This window comes from Hibiscus syriacus, unplaced genomic scaffold (assembly GCF_006381635.1).
Source record: "Hibiscus syriacus cultivar Baekdansim isolate YM2019G1 unplaced genomic scaffold, ASM638163v2 tig00008957_pilon, whole genome shotgun sequence".
Classification (NCBI taxonomy): domain Eukaryota; kingdom Viridiplantae; phylum Streptophyta; class Magnoliopsida; order Malvales; family Malvaceae; genus Hibiscus; species Hibiscus syriacus.
In genome coordinates, this window is record NW_024062178.1 from 513,452 (window position 1) to 534,743 (window position 21,292).

General features: G+C 32.9%; 2 protein-coding genes and 2 pseudogenes across 2 annotated transcripts; all 4 read left to right on the top strand.

The window, feature by feature from the left end:
* The first annotated feature begins 647 nt into the window (after positions 1-647).
* On the top strand, positions 648-4,072 carry LOC120202626 (methylsterol monooxygenase 1-1-like). The gene is made up of 5 exons (XM_039203036.1): positions 648-1,139; positions 1,629-1,951; positions 3,114-3,261; positions 3,342-3,374; positions 3,698-4,072. The coding sequence occupies exons 1-5, from the start codon at positions 810-812 to the stop codon at positions 3,776-3,778; spliced, it is 915 nt and encodes a 304-aa protein (XP_039058967.1). The 5' UTR covers positions 648-809; the 3' UTR covers positions 3,779-4,072.
* Positions 4,073-5,238: 1,166 nt separating this feature from the next.
* Positions 5,239-8,228, top strand: LOC120202627 (annotated as a pseudogene).
* Positions 8,229-9,390: 1,162 nt separating this feature from the next.
* LOC120202579 (21 kDa protein-like) lies at positions 9,391-10,077 on the top strand. The gene has a single exon (XM_039202988.1). The coding sequence runs from the start codon at positions 9,441-9,443 to the stop codon at positions 10,047-10,049; it is 609 nt and encodes a 202-aa protein (XP_039058919.1). The 5' UTR covers positions 9,391-9,440; the 3' UTR covers positions 10,050-10,077.
* Positions 10,078-18,527: 8,450 nt separating this feature from the next.
* On the top strand, positions 18,528-19,088 carry LOC120202583 (annotated as a pseudogene).
* The last annotated feature ends 2,204 nt before the right edge of the window (positions 19,089-21,292 follow it).

A 21,292-nucleotide genomic window follows, 5' to 3' on the forward strand; every position in this document is an offset into this window, starting at 1 on the left:
TTTTTCTTAAAAAATTAAATTTGGTTCGAATTTAATTTTATAAAAGATGAGATTGGATCAAATTGTGATTGAGTTTAAGATGAAATATCTCTGATTTGGTCTGACTCGAGATATTAATTTAATTTCCTTACATATTAAAAAATAATTTCCTTAATACCTCTATCTTTATAATTTATTTTCAATTAAGGTTATATTTCATGAAATAAAAAAATATTATATATATATATATATATATATATATCGGTCAAATTATTTGGTCTTACAATACATAAATTATACATATATATGTGTGTGAGAGAGATTAGTTTTCTGAAGAGGTGTGTGATATAATAATTTTTAATATTATAAGATAATTACAAAATAATATTTATTTAAAATATTTTTAATTTATTGATAATATATAGATATTTTATAAACGTCGTTACTTAAACTCACGACCATTAAAAAAATAAATATTTTCTTTTATCGCTTAATTTATTTTATAAATTTTAATATGTATTTACTTATTTAATACTAAGTCCGATTAGAAATTTTAATATTTATATTAATTAAGATTAAAATAAAAAATAAAATGTTGAAAATGTTGAAATTTTTTTGTAAGATTGAATCATCGTATATTTATTCTCCTAGTCCTCCATTGCCAAATCTCCATGCAAGAAAACAAAAATACAAAGTAAATCAGAGTCTCAGAAGAGTTTCACCGGTTCATGCAAGCTAAAAATTCCTCTTAGGTTGCCTCGTCTTTTTACTTAGCGACAAATCCACTATCACCACCACTAGCAGTCCCGGCGGCGCCGCAGCACTGAAAAATGTTGCCTTTCAATACAGTCGAGGAGGCTGCCACATTCATGGGACGGAACCTGACGGTGGCCGAGACGCTGTGGTTCAATTACTCGGCTAAAAAATCGGATTACTATCTCTACTGCCACAATATCTTGTTTTTGTTTCTGACATTTTCCGTGGTTCCTTTGCCTCTCGTACTCGTCGAGATGATGAGATCTTTGGGATTCGATAAGTACAAGATTCAACCCAAAGTTAACCTGTCGTTGTCTGAGATGTTCCAGTGTTATAAGGATGTTATGCGGATGTTTGTTCTTGTCGTGGGTCCTTTGCAGTTAGTGTCTTATCCTTCAATTAAGGTAAAACTCATTTAATTTTCCAGGATTTTTATAGATTGGATCGTTTTTTTATTAAACTTTTTGGGTGAAAGCTTGAGTTTATGGAGAATGTGATTTATGATATTGGGAAATTTGTTTATTCATGGGATATAATTGTGTTAATATGAGGATTTCTTGAACTTTCTGACTTCAATTTTATGTTGGACTTAATGAGATTTTCATTTTCATCAAGGTGGATTATGCAATTATGATATATATATATTTTTGGTTAGTTTTCTGGGAAATTTGTTTAATATTTTTTTTTCAGTTTCAGTGACAGATCAGTTCGTTTTTACTCAGTTTCATTAGTGAAAGTTCTTGAAGATTTGAACATTTAGATTCCTCTGTTTATTTAGACACTTAATTTGAATTATTTTGAATCTGTAACTTGATTATTGCAAGCTACACAAATCAGCATCTTCTACCTTAAACAATGGGGTTTATCTACTAATACAAGTCCTTTCTTGACAGATGATCGGGATCCGAACAGGGCTGCCATTGCCATCACTATGGGAGATTGTGGCACAGTTGACTGTATATTTCATGATAGAGGATTATACCAATTACTGGATTCACCGTTTCCTCCATGGTAAATGGGGCTACGAGAAAATTCACTGGGTTCACCATGAATACACTGCTCCAATTGGCTTTGCCGCACCGTATGCGCATTGGTTGGAAATTTTGATCCTCGGGATTCCGTCTTTTCTCGGGCCGGCTATTGCTCCGGGGCATATGATCACCTTTTGGTTATGGATAGCTTTCCGGCAAATTGAAGCAATTGAGACACACAGTGGGTATGCATGCTAGAGCTTAACCTTTCTGAATGTTGTTTTACTTTTCCATTTTGTTCAATGCCCTTTGTTGCTTTAATCTTGTGACTGAATGATGACTACTTTAGGATGTTTTTCATTACTTTTCAAAGCCTCCTTTCTATATTAAATTGCCTGGATTTTTAAGGATCTTTAAACAGTGGCAAACTTTTTCTTGATATGTTCCTTTTGATATGTTTAACTTTGTTTTGCAGGAATTGTCGGTTATTATCACCTCAAAATGTGGAATGCAATAATATATGAATATTATACACACACATAATTCAATGGTTTCTTTTGCCTGATATTATCGATTTTTGAAAATCGATTATTGCACTTCATCACATTCTTTGAAAATTTATGTTTTTTATCCCTTCTCATGTGATGGAGATTAACCTCAGCATCTGTATTTTCCTACATCGATTTTGACCTCATGTACATCTATTATGTCTTCTGAATTTATGAAAAAAATGACATAATTTCGCTATATTGGTTTAAATGAGGATAAAGACTATAGTTCGAAGTTGACTGTGTCCGTAACCACGCTGCTGATGAAGAGCAGTCATATACTCACATTTTGAGTTAACAAGCTGGCTGAAGGTATCTGTGATTACTATTGAAATAGGAGTTCATTGTAGGAGCTTCTGTTAGGAAGCTATTTTAGGCAATAATTAAAGCTTAAATTACTCGGATTTGACATCCAATCAAGCTTCATAGAGACAACGAGCATTGGCTTTTTGTTAAGAATGGCTGTCAAAGCATACTGATGTCACGAACTATCTACTTATCTGGTTTAAATTGGTCTTGGGGTCTATTATGGAGACAACATTAGAAGTAAGGCAACTTGCGTTTTCCTTTTTCCATCTTTTCTCAGTGTGTAAGTTGTATTTTTAATATGAAACCTTCCCAAGTATAATGGCTTTGAATTTAAGATATTTTTTGTAGTAATTGGGTACATAGAGTTAACCAAATGGCCTATCTTACTCAGATTAGAGTGTGAGTGTCGGATATGAGTATTTGTCCAACATGTATATAGCTTCGTATTAAGGCTTAATGCAGTTTGTTTGTCAGTGTTTAGTTTGCTGAAGCTAGTAAGTGGTTTCTGCTGCAAAAGTAGGCTGTTTACGGTATTGGTTGTGTAATGCAGATATGAATTCCCTTGGACACCCACAAGGTTTATCCCGTTTTATGGCGGCGCAGATTATCATGATTATCACCACTATGTTGGAGGACAAAGCCAGAGCAACTTCGCTTCGGTTTTCACTTATTGTGATTATATCTATGGCACCGACAAGGTAATTGAACAGTGCATGCTTTCTCGTGTAATCAGCTGATAACTTTTCTCGTCTAATAAATCTTTTTCTTGTGTCATTAGGGCTATCGATATCATAAGAAGGTCCTAAAGAAGGTAAAGTCGCTCACTTCCTTTGTCGCATACCTTTTATCGCTTGCATTGGCATGTTTTACACTGCCAGAAAATGTGAGCGGATCACTACGGTCTAAACCGGGTTATTTCGAACTCATGCTTGTATATCATTGGTTGATGTCACTTGCAAAGCTTGATTAAAAGTCAATGTTGAATGTTTAAAAATGATTTTTCTTGCTTATAATATGCTTCATCGAGAGTCTTAAGATGAGGGGTTTACGTGAAAGCCACGCATATCATGGCTTCCGGCTCAACATTTCTGTTTCTTTCATTCCGCTAACGTGTTCATTGCTGGTCTAATTCAGTTGAAAGAGGGATCCAAAATTGGTGGTGCTGAAAACGGAAGCTCGTACTATTATCCTACTCAAGATCTCAAATCAGAATAGCCGCTCGTCGATGGAGCAAATCTCTCTAGAAGCCTCTTCGGTCTACCTTTCGGGTCGATCGCGAAAAATCGGAGGAAATCTGATTTCCAGTTGACATCATATTTAGTATGATAAAAGTGGTTAAGATGAGTAGTAGTATTTGCAATAGTGATTTTGTGGGTAGCTTGGAAAGAGATTTCAGTTCTAGTTCTTATTTATTTAGGGTTTTGATGTTTGTGCTCTGTTTTAAGTCTTCTTTTGTTTAAACTAAGAACCTATTAAATCAAAAGTGATGGTGTGTGTATTGTCCTTGAATTAGTTAATTTGTGAAGTATAGAATTATTAACTTTCGAATTTTGTGAATTGCTTTGATAAAAATCATCATTGACTGTTATAATATTAATATAGTTGTCCACAATATTAACATAATGGTTCACATATGAATAATCATATATAGTAAATTTAATTAATTAATAAGTTTAAAAACTTAATATTTTTTAAAAAAATCAATAACTTATCTAGTTTTAAGTAAAAAAATTAAAAATTTAAAAATGTGAAATAACAAGTCGGGTTGAGTCAAATTTTTGATCAGTCCGACCCAACACTAGAAGCAAACTCATTTCACCCAAATTCGATCCGAGTTTTGGGAGGTTTTATCATACGAAAAAGTTGACCTGAATTTTGTGATAAAAACACGCAACTGATTCCATCCAATACAAATATAATTTTTTTTATTGGACAAAATATGGACCTAATTTTAAAAAAGTATAAATATATGTGTATTATAACAATTATCTCTAAACGTATAAGAAAATTTTGTTATTATTTCTTGTTAGAGATTTTTCATCACAAATCCTAGTTTAACCTGATTCGATCCAAATATTTAAAAAAAAGAATTATCAGTCAGATCAAATAAAAAATATCGATTTAAGATTAAATTAGCATATTTAAATATGATAAATTACTATATTAATATCATAATAATTTTATGATTTTGATGGGATAATTTAAAATTAAAATTAGATTCCTTAAACAAGGTCAGGAATTCGATTTTTAACGTTTGTGAATAGAGTAAATTAAGTTGGAAGGGTCGTCATCATCTTTATAGTACTGATTGAAATTAATCAATTAATATATCGGATACCGATGAATATACAAAATAGATATTTTGGAAGTCTGGCAAAGGCCCGGTAAGAAACTGAGACGAAGACCCATCAATCTCTAAGAAAATTCTTTCTGGGCTTCCCGAGAAAACCGTGTTGAATGAAAATCATTGCTTCTAGTTCATTAGAAATTTTGATTATATATGTTAGAATTTCAGAGTTGTAATCCAAATCTAGCATCGGAAATTCCAACCGCATCATCAAATTCATTATTTGACCCAAATTCCGGGGAACGGAATTCCTTTCTTCGTTCCCCCTTCTCTAATTCTTCCTCCCCCACTTCAAATTCTCTTATTTGTTTTACAAAATAAATAAATAAAAGAATCAAATTTTATGGCATGGAACGTGTTCAAATTCTGCACGGCACTGCGTGCTCTGGGTTCCATTTTGATTGTTTTCGTTCTCGCGATCATCGGTGTCACTTACTATTCAGTGGTCGTCGCACATTATGGTCCAAGTCTCTTTCTTGGAGGCTTTGAAACGTATTTTGCCGTTGTAGTTCTCATCTTGTTTCATTCCCTAGTATACCCTTTTTCCTTCTTTGGATATCCTTTTCATGATTTGCCTGTAATGGTCCTATGAAGAACAAAGATTCTAGCTTTAGCTGTTCCTTTTGTTTGATTTGTAATGGAATGCGGGATACTTGACTATAAGGGAGAGTGCATTTAAGTGATTTTTAGAAGAGAAATATGTTTTAGATTTAGCTTTAGATTTCATTGGTGATTTTATGATGACGAGAATTTATTTTTAGCTCAAGTTTTCCTATGCGATCAAATGCAGGTTATTTGGTTGATGGTAAACGATTTGAGTAGCTTTATTGTTTTGAATTTTTGTGACTTTAGGGCTCATGAGTTCTAGATTAATGGGTTTTTTTCTGGATTTGAAAGGAAGAAAAGGATGAAACCCGGGATTAGTTGTCGTAACATTTATGGTTCTATTTCCTTGTCTATGTTGTGATTGGTTTTGTTAGATGGCATTGCTGCATTTTTGAAGTAAGCTTACCTGGTTTTTCAGCTGGTAATGGTAATGTGGTGTTATTCTTCTGTTGTTGTAACGGATCCCGGGGGTGTCCCACCGAATTGGAGGCCTCTCACGGATGAGGAGAGAGGTGATGCCGATCCACTGGTAGGTTCTGGTTATGGAAGTGCAGAATTAGACTCAAGGCAGTTAGCTATGCCCAGTGATTTCATGAGCTTAGACATACGTTTGTCACAAGTGCAAACAATTTAAACCTCCTCGCATCCACCACTGCTCTGTTTGTGAGTAATCTACGATGAATTCTTCAGTTGTAGCTTTGTTGTTTTGCCATCTTTAGTGAAAGAACCCTGGTTTATTTATTGATTTCAGGTAGGAGGTGTATACTAAAAATGGACCATCACTGTGTTTGGGTCGTCAACTGTGCTGGGCATTCAACTACAAGTATTTCCTTCTATTTTTGGTGAAGTTAACGTTAAGCATCTATTTATGATACTTAGGTAGGTGATGGCCATAGGATTTATGGTGACTGCCAATACAAACGTCGAACATAACACTACATGATACGGACTAGTGGAAAAGTGAATAGATGGAGTTGCTGAACTTGAGATGCTCCATGTATGATCGTTCTTAATTAGTGGCCTACTAAGTTACAATTCATAAACCGAAAAAACTTGAAGCTAAAATATGATTGTTCTCTGCCGTAAATTTTGTAAACAATAGAAGCTTTAAGCCTCATAAGAATCCCCTAATTTATTGCTCGTAAGATTAATAGTTTTTTTCTCAAGGAAGATGATATCATTATATTACCTCGATTAGTTTGTGGGAATCTGCAACCAACAATGCTCATTCTGACTGTTGCTTGACTGTTTGAAAATATGATGCTGTACTATTAAGAGATTGCATGCCTTCCATTGCCCACATACTCATAAATGGTATTATGTGAGAATTTATCAAGAAAGAATTGTTGTTATGTTTATAGAACTTGGATCGTATTTTTTTTTATGCTTCAATGTGAAACTTACTGTGCGAATTTATCGAGAAAGATGGTATTCTAAAATCAATGGCTTTGTATACTTTTTTCCCGGATGATATGTGCACTCGAGCATGTATTCTAGTGATTGATATGCTCCATTTCTAGCTATTTAAACATTTTGTACTTTTCACCATTGCTTTCGTGCTACAACCTATTTTCTGCTGGGAGTTCATATGTTGAGTCTTATATATTAACTAGATTCTTATGCCAACTAGATATCAGTGGTTGACATGCGATTAGTGGGAATATGCCAAAAGGGGAAAATTGAGTTGGATTTTGTTTTTCTTAAATTTGATGCAGTTTTACACGTTTCTTGAGACAACTCTTGTCAGTTTATTGTTACTGCGGGTCTTTATGGAGTTTTTTAACGATGGCGAGATAGATGAAACACCAGGAGCACTTGTAGCTACTTTTATCACATTTGGTAAGTTTGTAAGAGTGTAAGCATCTTCCATCGAATTGGTTGTCAATGTTTTTAACCAATTGTAATCCAAATCTTTCAGTTTTAAACTTGGCATTTGCGCCGAGTATTCTGGGCTTTCTAATTATGCACATAGCATTGGTTGGAGGCAATACCACCACTATTGAGGTAATCTCTTGCATAATGTATTTTTCCGTATTGCGGACGTAATTAGTAAAGGTCCTCATTTTTTTTTGCATGTTGATATTTCAGGCATATGAGAAGAAAACCAGTCCTAAGGGGCGTTACGACCTCGGTTGGAAGAAGAATTTTCAACAGGTTACTTCATTTTACTTGTTAACTTCATCGATTTCACTATGCACCACATTGTTCTGGAAACGATACGAGCTGCATAAATGCATATCTTACTATTGCTGCCAAGCATTCTAAGTGAAAACTTTACCTGAAATGATTGAACTCTTTTTCCGAATTCAGGTATTTGGACTAGAGAAGAAGTTCTGGTTCATCCCGGTCTATTCCGAAGAAGATTTAAGACGAATGCCTGCCCTTCATGGTTTCGAATATCCAACAAGGCCCGACTGGGAACTACCTCAGCGACATTAACAGGGGAACAAAAACAAGCCTTCTAGTTTCAGTCGGTCCGGGTTACATCTTATGTACATGTCTGTATCCTTGTGATTACATGGGTTTTCATCTGAATCAATGTTGTTATTGCTCCAAAGAGAATGGGTTGAGAGGCACAGCGGTGAGAGCTCAACATATTTTCATTGATTTTCGCTGTCGCCAATCATCCATCATATGTAATCTCTCCATCTCAGACTTTGTGTTGTTTATATATTCAGTTTTCATTGAAATGAGGCAATGATTGGAACTTTCAAAACCATTTCTTCCAGACATCAGACAACCTGGTTAGTTGCCTGCAATAATATACTCAACTTTCACATACTTTTAATATTTACAAGCCAGATTCTAATTTTTTAAGTCAGATACTTTTATTGAGATATTTTATATGATGATAAATCAAATGGTTAAAATGTAAAATGTAAGTGAAAAGAGTGCAACTCTGGGAAACACGAAAGCATGCATGAAGGCGGTCATGGCGTCGCGTTTTTCAGATGAGAAAAATGTGAAAGAAAGAAATAATCAAAATTTAGACTGTTTCCATCGCCCGTTTAGCCTCTTCTTCCTTATCTCCGCTACATTTCACTGTTTCACGAGTTACAAAGGCAGCTAAAGTGCAATGGATAATAATAATAATTAATTAAAAAATAAGTGTTTAAATTATATATTTTTTTTTTATTTTAAATATATTTTTTGTTTAAAATAAAGTGTTTAATATTTTCAATGTTATTATTTTAGATATATAACCTGTCACAGTAAAAAAAAATTTAATTATTCAAAATATGATAGATGTTATATTTATAAAATTTTAAAATCTTATTTGAAAATTTGAAAATTGTATATATATATATATAAATAAATCTTAAATTTCTCTGAAATCACGTTCATTACTAAAAACCTTAATTTTTTTAATTTTAAATCGTATTATCAGTCATCGTCCATCGTCATTGCTACTACGGTTATTGTCGAATATTTTCATATATATTTAATTAATGAAGTAACATATCCTATACTATTATTTTGATGATATAGTATATATCACGTAATTAATTTAATTTTAGATAATATGACATATGTCACTTCTTATTAAATATATATAAAATATCTTATCAATAAAAATTAATCGATAACTAATTAAAATATTTTTATGTTTAATAAGTATTATTTTAACAAAAATTAAAATAATTACAAAACGTAAGAATAAATATTAAAGGTTAAATTTATTATTATGTTTCTTAAAAAATATATAATTCAATCTTATAAAAATCAAAAACCATTTTTTTCAAAATCTATATTCATTGAAACAAACTACCGTAAAATCTTTTATCTTCCTCTTAGTTACCTTTCGCTTTCTCATTTGTGGGAACCACAAAACTTTAATCTTGGTCTATAAATTCACCATTTTCCCACTCACCGAACACACATTTGTGTTCTTTTTAACTTTCCCATCAATCCTCACAAAAGAAAATGGTGGTTTCATCTTCACGCCATGGACTGGCAATCCTTTTCATCATCATCCTCCAATTCACCACCTCCATAGCCAAAAGCTTCAACAACACACCATATCACCACACAACAAACACAGAATACATCAGATCTTCATGCACATCCACAACGTACCCCAGGTTATGTTACCGTTCCCTTTCGATCTACGCAACCAAAATCAACACCAGCCCCAGATTGTTAGCCCTATCCGCCCTCATAGTAACCTTCAAAGCCAGCAAATCATCGTCGAGGCTGATGAGAAAACTCGCTAGAACCCACGGTTTGAAACCTCGGGTTGCGGCGGCCATGGCCGATTGCATCGAGTTGATCGGCGACTCACTGGACGAGCTCCAGCAATCGATCGGCGATCTCGTTCGTCTGAAGCGCTCGAATTTCCAACTAATAATGAGCGATGTTCAGACCTGGGTTAGTGCCGCGTTAACTGATGAAGATACTTGTATGGATGGATTTGCAGGGAAATCCATGAATGGGTACGTGAAGACGATGGTGAGGAAACGGATTGTTAAAATTGCTCATTTGACGAGTAATGCATTGGCTCTCATCAATAACTATTCTTCTTCAATGTATTAGGTCCTTTGATTTTCTCGAGAAAATTTTGGTTTTTTATGTTCAGTCTGGGATTTGCTGCAGATTTGTGTCTTGTGGTTCGTGATCTCTGTAATTGTGTCTGTTTGGATATGGAATTTTCTCGGAAAATTTGCCATCAGTTGTAAATCGAAGTTTTTATTTTTGAGTAAAGGTCTTCTTTTTGGAACCGACACTCACTGTATGACTGAAGATCGCACTAATCACTGTGAGAATTGTACTTTATAATGTTGACACGTAAAAAATATTATTTTTATATTTTTATTTTTAAGATAATGTACTTAAAAAGAATTTTTCTTTAAAACTTTATTTACAAGTCAGCTCAATATCATTATTCAACTATTTTTTTTTTTAAATATTTCTTAATTTCAAATTGTGTTTAAAATTATTATCGAATTTAATTTGGTTGTAATTTTTTTATAATATATATGAAAAGTTTATAAATAAAGAAGAATTTAAATAATATAAATATTGTATTAAATTAATATTATTATTTTCATGATGACTTAAAACGTAAAATACATTCTTACCACTTAAATTAATTTTATATTTACATTATGATAATATATATATATAAAGCTCCATTCGGTAGTGGGACTTTCACTATAGAGTATAGTGTCTTTATAATATATAAATTAAAAATTATTTTAATACACATTTTACAAGTGGAATTTTAATATTATCATTTGTTTTAGGGTAAATTATTGGATTTATCATTTTTCTTTTATATTTGTACATTATTGTTCACCACATTTAAAAACTTATTTTTAATCATTTATGTTATCAATTTATTAAATTTTGGTCACTTATATAATCAATTGTTATATTTTTACCAAAGTCTCTCGCTGACGCCACCACTTACCATTGTTACCACTAATCACTGTCGGTGAACATGGTCACCATCGCAATCGACAGCTAGACCCCAAAATTTATAATTCACTCCTTTTGACATTCTAAATACGAATCTAGTATATGTAGGGATGGCAATGGGTCGGGTCGGGTTTTTGGGCCACCCGACCCGACCCGAGAAGAAAGGGTCTCCACCCGTGACCCGACCCGACCCGACAAAATTAATGTTTCACCCGACCCGACCCGAATATATGACTTAGAAACCCGACCCGACCCGACCCGACCCGAAATAAAAAAAAAATTAATTCAATGAAAACAGTGACTTAATTGAAAAAATTATATATGGAGGGATATTATGTAATTATCCCTAAATATAAGATAAATTATATATATTTTTCGGGTCGGTCGGGTCGGATTTTTTTTACCCTAAACCCGACCCGACCCGAACCCAAATTTTTTTTAAAAAAAATCCGACCCGATCGGGTCGAATCGGGTCGGAACCCGTCGGATTCGGGTTGAGTTGCCATCCCTAAGTATATGTTTCATTGAAACTTATTCATAACTTACCAAATCTAGCATAAAATCATTTGACTTCTTTTAAAATTAAATCGTAATAATAAATTTATTATTAATATTATTTTAAAAATAAAATAATAAAAATATATGTCTATATTATAACCAAATGTGTTAAATTTGTTATGTTTATAATATATTTTTTTGGGTGAAATAAGGGCATAAAACATTCTAGCTATTAACTCCTAAACATTCTTTACTAAGTATCGGTTCTACAACCACTGGGGTGTTGAGAAACTTTAACCCTAAAATCATCGATGTGGGCTATCTTCGTCATAAATCAGTCACTATATTCTTTGTAACATATACTAGATTCGTATTTAGAAAGTCAAAAGGAGTGAATTATAAATTTTGGGGTCTAACAGTCGATTGCAACGATGACCATGTTGATCGACGGGTGATTGGTGGGCTAACGTACCACATCATCAAACTAATGAGAGTTAACAACTCAGTGATCAAAATGTAACACCCCAATTTAGGGGCTAAAATTAAGAAATTATAAAGTGGCGGATTTAATTGATATTTTGAAAGAAACATTGGGGATTAAATTATAAAGTTTTTAAGTTGGCAGACCATTTTATAAAGTGCAGGAAATTCAGTGGCTAAAACCATGATTTAACCATTTCTTATATATGATGAATTATAAGCTACTCCCCGTGCGCAGGTTTCATATTTTCCAGATTTCCCTTCTCCAACAAACACAACTTCCAACTCCGATCTACTCGCCGTCCGACCTCCAAACGACGAGCCGAAACCACCATCGTGTTCGTTGTCAATCGAGGAACAAACCCTATCAAACCTTTCGTCGTGAATCATCGCCGTTCGTCGTGAATTTCAGTCGGAAGTATCGTCGGTAATAACTCGATTTTAGTTGGTTTTTCATCGATTCACGACGATCGGGTCATCTGTTTACGACACCTCCCGCACCATCGTGTTCGTTGCATCGTTCTGAGTTTGCCGATGTCATCCTTGGTCTCCGTCGGCGGCGGCGCGTGAGGAGGTGAAGCGGTCAAAATTTCCGATTTGTTGAAATCGAGCTCTCCGCCATTCAAAATTGTGAACCGAGCTTTGTAAGTATCTCGAAATCGCTCAAAATAATTTTTAGAAATTTTTCCGGGATTTTAGCACTGTTCACGCGCCCCCACGCGCCACCACTGCGCGTGGGGAAGAAAAAAATGACCGGTTTGACCGGTTTTGGTGCATAGTTGACCGGTTTGACCGGTCACAACCCGGCCCGGCCCGTTGACCCGACCCGACCCATTTACCCGACCCGTTGACCCGTTGACCGTTGACCCGATGACCGTCGTTGACCACTGTTGACCAAAACTTTGACTGGCTTTGACCGGGCATTAAACGACCTTTGAATTCGACCGAGTATACCTATCCTGACATTTTTCGACGTTCCAAATCTGATTCCGCTGTCCGTTTTTCGAAATTCGAACCCGAAGGCCTCAAAATTTCCGGTCAAACCCGTTGACTTTAATTTTGACCGAAAATTTCAAATTTTTGAAAAGTCACATTTTATGCTTTCGACGTCCTGAATCCGAATCCGAAGTCCGTTTCACCAAATTCGAACCCGGTAAGCCGTATTTCACTGATTTTATCACCCGATTTGATCCATTTATCGCAATTAAGCTCCGTTTCTGATATAATTTATGTTGATATGTATCTGAGGAATTATTTGAAGTTGAATTGAAGATCAAAGGCATTCGAATGGAATTTTTATGGTCGATCGGTATTGCACGGAAATCGAGGTAATACTTTACTACCTCTTTATACTTTATGGAACATGTTGATATTGGTGAATGCATGAATAAGATAATGTTGGTCACTTTTGTGGAGTTGAATAATTTATTCACTCGATATGAATGTGGTAGAAATTCTGTAACTGAATACAGATCGAATGACTAAGATAAGAGATTGATAATTGTTAGAATTAAATTACAAGTTTGTGATTGGTGATAAGAAATCAGCTCTGGATTTGTAACTTATATTTTATATCATCAAGGGTTAAATGTTAAAGATACTTGGATGAAAAATTATGAGAATACTCCAATATGGTAAAATTACGAAATTACCCTTATCTTGGAAAATAATAAGAATTGCCACTGGAAGTTGGTTAATAACTCTGAAAAGACATATTGATCCGATATAACTACTGATGTGCATAAGAAATGTTAGTTTTATTTGGAAATTATGGATAACCAGTTTTAATCCTATGAGAGTTTGTGAAGGAATCATTTCAAAATCAAAGAATGTTCGGGAAAGCAATTGATCATAGGATCTCTAAATTATAATTATTTTCGTTAAGAGCTAATATTGAAATTATCTGGTTAAGAAATTACGAAAATGCCCTTGAGAGATAAAATAGTCTGAATTGACCCTGAATGAGAGAGTACTTTGAGGATTTGTACTTAACTCGATTAAGTACGAATTTAATTGTTAAGATCCTGTCTTTGTACAGAAAAATTTATAATATTCCGTTTGTAAAATCTGAGAAGACACTTGACCCGAAAATATTCGAATAAGGATTAAATACTTGAAGAGTAATTTATCGAGGTATTCTGACAGAATTGTTCGAAAGGACTGAAGTAAATGATAAGATTGAATTAAATAATAAGACCGGATGGAAGGAAATGATTGAAATATTCTAGAATTATAAAATGACCAAATTACCCCTGGAATGGAAATGACTCAAGAATGTCACCAAGCTCAGGAATGAATGGATATACTCAAGCTTTTAAATGAATAGAAAAAAATGTTAAGCACCAAAATGACCAAAATGCCCTTATGACCTAGAATAAGTAAATGTCTTGGATTAATTAAGAAATCCAAATAAACATGGATGTTGTGCTACCAGTAACAGTTGTGGAACGCAACTTAAGTGATTAACCAACGTTAGTACTATATCATTACCTGAATGATATAAGTATCACTTGAATGTTTGTTCATCTTCTCAAGTTTGGATCGATGATAATTCTGGAAGTACTTGGGGCAGCTCAACTCTAGAGCGCATACAGTACTAATAAGTGGGTATCGTTAGTCAAATCAACCACGAATACCAGAATGACTTTATTATATAAATAAATTGAAATGAAATGAAGTACAACGTGTATTTGAAATTCAGAAACGTCTGAATTATTCTGGAAAACTTTAAAGTAATCGGGATAGACTGCTTACCAAACGAACTAAGTAACATCAATGACTAAGGATTAAATAGGTGATTTGATGAGTTTGGAAACACTGTTGAACTTACATGATGAATTGTCATTATGGGTTATGAGCCATGGATCAAGTACGTCATATTTCCTGATATTGTTGAAAACGTGGAAATGAAATAAAGACCGTTGGAAGATTATTCAGTGATGATTATGGGGATGATCTATGGATCTGCACTATGGTATTAAAGAGTGAATACACTGGAAGGATAATGAATTGACTTGTTGACATGCATCAGTTTGAGAGTTGTGTAACTCGAGTTGTTTGATAATATGATCGATAGTCGTAGATTGTAAATGACTTGAATCTTCGATTCTATATTTCATCTAAAATCACTTCGGTCATGTTTGAAAAAAAAACAAGTAACGCAGATGGAAAAGATTCTGAATATCTCATTTGGTTCAATTGGGCTGAAATCCTATGAATTTAAAGTATATTCCTGAATACCCCTGATTGTTTGGGTAATGGAATCACTCGCAGTAAATCTGAATTTAGAATTATGTAAAGGTTCCTGAACGTTTTCCTAAAGCACACGAAAATATAGTGGGATTCTAATGTATCAACATTAAATGTCTGGCTAGATCGGTTAGTAATCGATTCTCCTCAATAGGACCTTGTTCCAGGAATTCGTTCAAATTTCATAAGTTTCATGTTATCCAAAATGATAACTACAATGGCCCCTGGAAATACTTGGATTCTCTAGTGTGTTCCCTACTTATTACTGAACTGTTTTATTGGTTTAATATGTGGTACACCGAATTCATTGGTTATTGTTTTATGGATGCACCAATTTAATGTGACAATTTATGGAATATGGCTGCTATCTAATTTTTGTTTTGAAATGGTATATGATTACCATGTTTTTGGATTTATGGAATTTATGTCACGGTGCAATTGAATTTTGGAATTGAATTACGATGGAATAGCTCTGATCAAGCTAACTGGGCCTAATGTGACTCTTGAGGGCTCCAAGATGTTTCATTAGGTCGGCTTTCCTTTGCTGTGTGCTTAGGGTAAGCTATATGTACTTATTGACTTGGGCTTAAAGATACAAGCTTCATAGCCTATCCTTAAGTCGGCTTTCTTTTTGCTATGTGCATAAAGTAAGCTATATGGAAAATAATTTTTGGGAACTACTGATGGTGTACCAGAAAAAGGTTTAAACTATGATTTTCAAAAGTTAAACTCTTTTACGAAATTGTGAGATTTACTGGACTATGATTTGTACCTATTATGATTTATTATACTGTTGGAACACACTAGACATCCTATCGATCTCCTGAAAATGTCATACTTTGAAAGGTTCTTATAAACTGAGATTCAGGCTTCTACTCGATGAACTTCTAAGGGAACCCCAAATTATTCTGCCAGCTGGTATACGTATGATTCAATAAGGAAATTATATGGATTTCCATTATACATGTCATGTAGCATCATCTGGTAGTTCTGTATTACTGAGCTTTCCAAAGCTCACTATTACTCACCTTTTCAGGTTAAAACAATTGTACCAGTGCATCTACGACTTCAGTAAAGGAGTTCTTCCGGCGTGGTTGCAGAGTATGGTATTGTGATTAGGGGGCATGTAATTGTATTTGATTTATTACGAGTTTGGAATCTGTTTTATTTTTAAATAGGGATAAATGATTTTATAAGTTTACAGTTTGATAAAAAGTTTTAAAATTTCCGCTATTTTTACAGTGGGTCGCTCCGGTGGCCCTAATGTGACTTCCCGAATCGGATCGGGCTACCCGCATCAGTTTGGGGTGTTACACAAAATGTAACAATTGATTGTATAAGTAAGCAAAATTTAATAAATTGATAACGTTAGCGATTGAAACTTAAGTTTTTTGAATTTGGTGAGTAAAGTGTATAAATATGAAAGGAAAGTGATTAATCCAATAATTTATCCTTTGTTTTATTTATATTTTGTGTTTAAATCTGAAATATAAAGTTTTAAAATATTAAAAATTTATGATCATTTAAATATATCATATGTTATTCAAATACCTATGTTCGTAAAATATATTTTTCACAGTAAATATATGAAATAATATCTCTATATAAATATAATTTAAGGATAAATTAACATTTGGGCCATAATTGACCACTTTTAGATTTGGTTCATAAACTTATTTTTATCAATATTGACAACTTTCTTACTAAGTCCATAAACTTGGACATTTTTTATGCTCGTACCCCTGCTAAATTTGGTATGAATGAATGATGTGGTACAATTTTAGAGTATCATATCATTTAAATGTTTACAAATTTTAGTTAAAAAAACAAGTTATGGTAATTGGCAAGGTTTGATATTAATATTAAGGCAAATTAAAATTTTCAAGGATCAAATTAAGATAAATTATCAAAATTAAGGCCCAAGTGTTGCTTTGTCCTTAAAGTTTATATAAATGAACTATTTTTTATTAAAAAAATGATGAACTATTTTGGGTAAAAGAAAACCTCTAAGTTAATCTCGAAAATATGATTAATTTAATTTGTATCAATTTTAAACATGAGAAACTACAGATAATTAATTATAAAATTAATGTTTTCTATTAGTCATCCATAATTTTGATAAACATAATAATAATTCCAGCCATCAAAATTAATATATTATGTTAAGATTCTGATTCTAAAAAATAAAACTAATCATCAACGTTCACAAAATTTTTTTTATAATCATCGGTATCTAATCTATTGATTGACTAATTTGGATACTATAGAGGTGAAGACGACCTTTCCAACTCAATTTGTGAATGCGACAAGATTCGAACAATAAAATAAATTTGAATTAAAGTTGGAACACAAGATATAAGATATTTTGGTGCAGTCATGGAAGGAACCATATCGGTGGTACGGTCAGGGCATTAAAAGCTAGACAATGCACTTGTGTGGACATGGATTTTCATGTTTTCTTTAGGCCAATTTCAAATTTTACAGGACATGACATGAGGACACATTTTGCAAATTGTAACATCACATGAAATAGAATTCCATTGTTAATTACTAACAACTAATTAATTTATGGAAAGAGACATTCGATCTCTTAACGAAAATCAAAAGTTTAAATACGTTGTGATTGGAGAAACTGGATTGTGACGGATCCACACTTACATTAGGGTGGGCAAATGCCACCATGAAATTCAAATTAATAAAAAAATATAGTTATTCATTTTATTAATCGTGTCCACCATATACAAAATTTTTGTATTGTTAACATATGTATGGTCACTTTTAAAAATATTTTTGAATCTGTTATTGATTGATTAAAGAATCTGTCATTCGATTATTCATATGTTTCAAACTAATCATTTCTTGTTAAAAGTTGACGACATTCCGAGCTAGATATTAACCTGCTGACTGTGATGTGATAAAATCTAATCCCAAAATCTTAAACAACTACCATATTTCAGTCAACAGATTAACATCCAGTTCATACTGTCATCAATTTTTTAACAAGAAATCATGAGTTTATAACATATGAATAGTCAGGTGACCATTTTGTAACTTTTAATAGTTAAGAGTTCAAGAAAGTAAATCACTGTTGTCGGAGACTCAATAAAGCAACACTTTATAGTTAGGAGACCATATGTGTATTTTACCCAAAAATTTATATAAACTAATTTATAATGACAATGAATAAATAGATTGTAACAAATCAAATCGACGAAAACTAGATTTTGATAGAAAATAATTACAACATTTCTTGAATCATTAAAAACATCCCATCATCATAATAATTTATGAGATTCGAAGGGGGGAGAAAAGGGATTTCTATAAATTGGGTGTCCAAATTCATTCAAATATACAAACAAATAGAGATCAAATGGCAAGAAAATCCTCAATTCATGCTTTAATATTTCTGGTTATTCTTCTGCAGTTTTCTTATTTTCATCCATGCTCGGCCTCTAATGGCAATCACAAAGAGTTCATAAGAAACTCTTGCAGGGCAACAACAAGCTTACCCCAAATTATGCTTCAAATCTCTAGCACGCCATGCCAGCAAAATCAAAGGCAACCCCAAGCTATTGGCCCATGCGGCACTCAACACGACCTTCTTCGCTGCGAAATCAACGTCGAGGACCCATCGACTGAAAACCAACGAAGCAACGAATGTCTACGGAGGAGATGGATCGTGAAGATGGTAGCGCCCGTGCCGGTGGCTCGGACGTACTTCGAGCTCAGATGAACGATATACAAGATGTGGGTTAACACGGCGTTGGAGGAAGAGGAGACTTGCATGGACGCGTTGGCTAATATAAAGATCAAGGGGAAAGTGAAGAATATAATGAGAAGACGCATTGTTAAGGTTGCGTATTTGACAAGCAATGCTTTGGCACTTGTCAAGAGCTTTGCCTTGGCTCACAAGGAATGAAAAATTCACCTTAAAATCCTCATTTTCCTATAGGAAATACATTGAAGAACGCTTATTTGTAAGTAGTCATTCTTCTCAATGATCATTATCGTCGTTCTGATATGTTATTTATATTATTGATAATTTTAGTATAGTATGTTTATTAATTAATTTTATTAAATAAATAAAGAAGAAATATAACAAACCACAACCTATCATACTATTAAATTTTTTAATATTTTTGTAAAAAAGTTAATTACAATTTATCTTACTATTAAACTACAATTTGATATAATTTTAAATTTATTTATTTTTCAAATTCGATTTTTTTTGGATTAAGTGTTTTTCTTTAAACTCGAATCTTAGATGGCGTTTGGTTCGCATGAATCTCTTGAAATTAGGGGGAATTGGAATCTAATTCTACCACTTTCTCATGTTTGGTTCAAGTTTTCAAAGGGAATTAGAATCCTAAATGACTTCAACTTTCCATCAAGGAAGGGAAAGTAAATTCCATCTATAACATGAGGGAATTAAAATTATTTTGAGGAGGGAATGTGAAATTTAACCATACTACCCTCATCATTATTTTTCATATATTTACTTTTTATTTTTCTTATTTTATTTTATTATTTATTTATTTATTTATTTTCTTTTTATTATTTTTATTCCTTTCTTATTTTATTTTTATATTAGTTTTATTTATATATTTATTTTCATTTGTATTTTCCTCTTGTTTATTTATTTATTTATTTATTATGTATATACAATTATTAATATTTTCTTTTCTTTTATTCTTATTCTTATTTTTCTCGTTATCTTTATTTTGATTATTTTATTTATTTTTCTTCGTTTTTTATTTTTCTTCATTTTTTTATGTTCTTTATTTTATTTATTTTTTATCCTTATTTGTTTTTATGTATTTTCTTTATCTTAATTTCTTTTTTCATTTATTTTTATTTCTTTTATTTTATTTATCTTCATTGCCTTTTTTTCTAACATGCTTTCCGACTCTTTTAAGGGTACACTTCCGAATCGATCAGGGATAAGTGATTAAGATTGTTATTTTTACCTTTTAATTTAAAGTTACAATCTTCTTAATTAAAGACAACTGAAAATTACGTAGAACCGAAAGGGCAATTCAAGGGTGCTAACCCTTCCTTAACTTGTAAGTTTTTGGTATATTTTTTGGTAACTAATTGACATACTTCGATTGGGATGTATTGTAACCCCCTAGACCCGGCCTATGCGTTTCGACTAAGTCTAGTGGATCACATTATGATTATTAAAGACATTTTCCGAAACCGTTATTCCATCAATATAAAATCACATTATAAATAACATGAAATTATAAACAAATTATACTATCAAAATCCAACTCGTAAATATAGTACCAATAAATAATAATTTAATTTAAAACATGTCTTCAAATTTAAAGTCACAATAAACCGAGCAGTAATAGCAAAAGAGTCATCATTATAAAATCCGATATTTTAAAATAAGGTCCATGTCACCAAAATAAAGTCACCTTGCAAGATAAAAACATTACAATCTGATTTACTTCAAGAGATATGTTGATCCTCCAAGTGCTCGAACCGAGGTATCTAACCAACGGTATCTGAAAGGGGGAAAACATTTTCGAAAGGTGAGCTAGGCTCAGTGTGTCCCAACATTTCCATAAAATCACAATAGGTACAAATCATAGTCCAGTAATCTCACAAATTCGTAAAAGAGTTTAACTTTTGAAAATCATAGTTTAAACCCTTTTCTGGTACACCATCAGTTGTTCCCAAAATTATTTTCCATATAGCTTACTTTATGCACATAGCAAAAAGAAAGCCGACTTAAGGATGGCTCTGAAGCTTGTATCCTTAAGCCCAAGTCAATAAGTCCATATAGCTTACCCTAAGCACACAGCAAAGGAAAGCCGACCTAATGAAACATCTTGGGGCCCTCAAGAGTCACATTAGGCCCAGTTAGCTTGATCAGAGCTATTCCATCGTAATTCAATTCCAAAATTCAATTGCACCGTGACATAAATTCCATAAATCCAAAAACATGGTAATCATATACCATTTCAAAACAAAAATTAGATAGCAGCCATATTCCATAAATTGTCACATTAAATTGGTGCATCCATAAAACAATAACCAATGAATTCGGTGTACCACATATTAAAACCAATAAAACAGTTCAATAATAAGTAGGGAACACACCTCGACAATAGGTTCAAATA

Coding starts and splice junctions, on each gene's coding strand:
- LOC120202579 (XM_039202988.1), top strand. CDS start 9,441: ATGGTGGTTTCATCTTCACGCCATGGACTGGCAATCCTTTTCATCATC.
- LOC120202626 (XM_039203036.1), top strand. CDS start 810: ATGTTGCCTTTCAATACAGTCGAGGAGGCTGCCACATTCATGGGACGG. Junction 1,952..3,113: donor GCAATTGAGACACACAGTGG/GTATGCATGCTA, acceptor TGTGTAATGCAG/ATATGAATTCCCTTGGACAC. Junction 3,262..3,341: donor ATATCTATGGCACCGACAAG/GTAATTGAACAG, acceptor TTGTGTCATTAG/GGCTATCGATATCATAAGAA.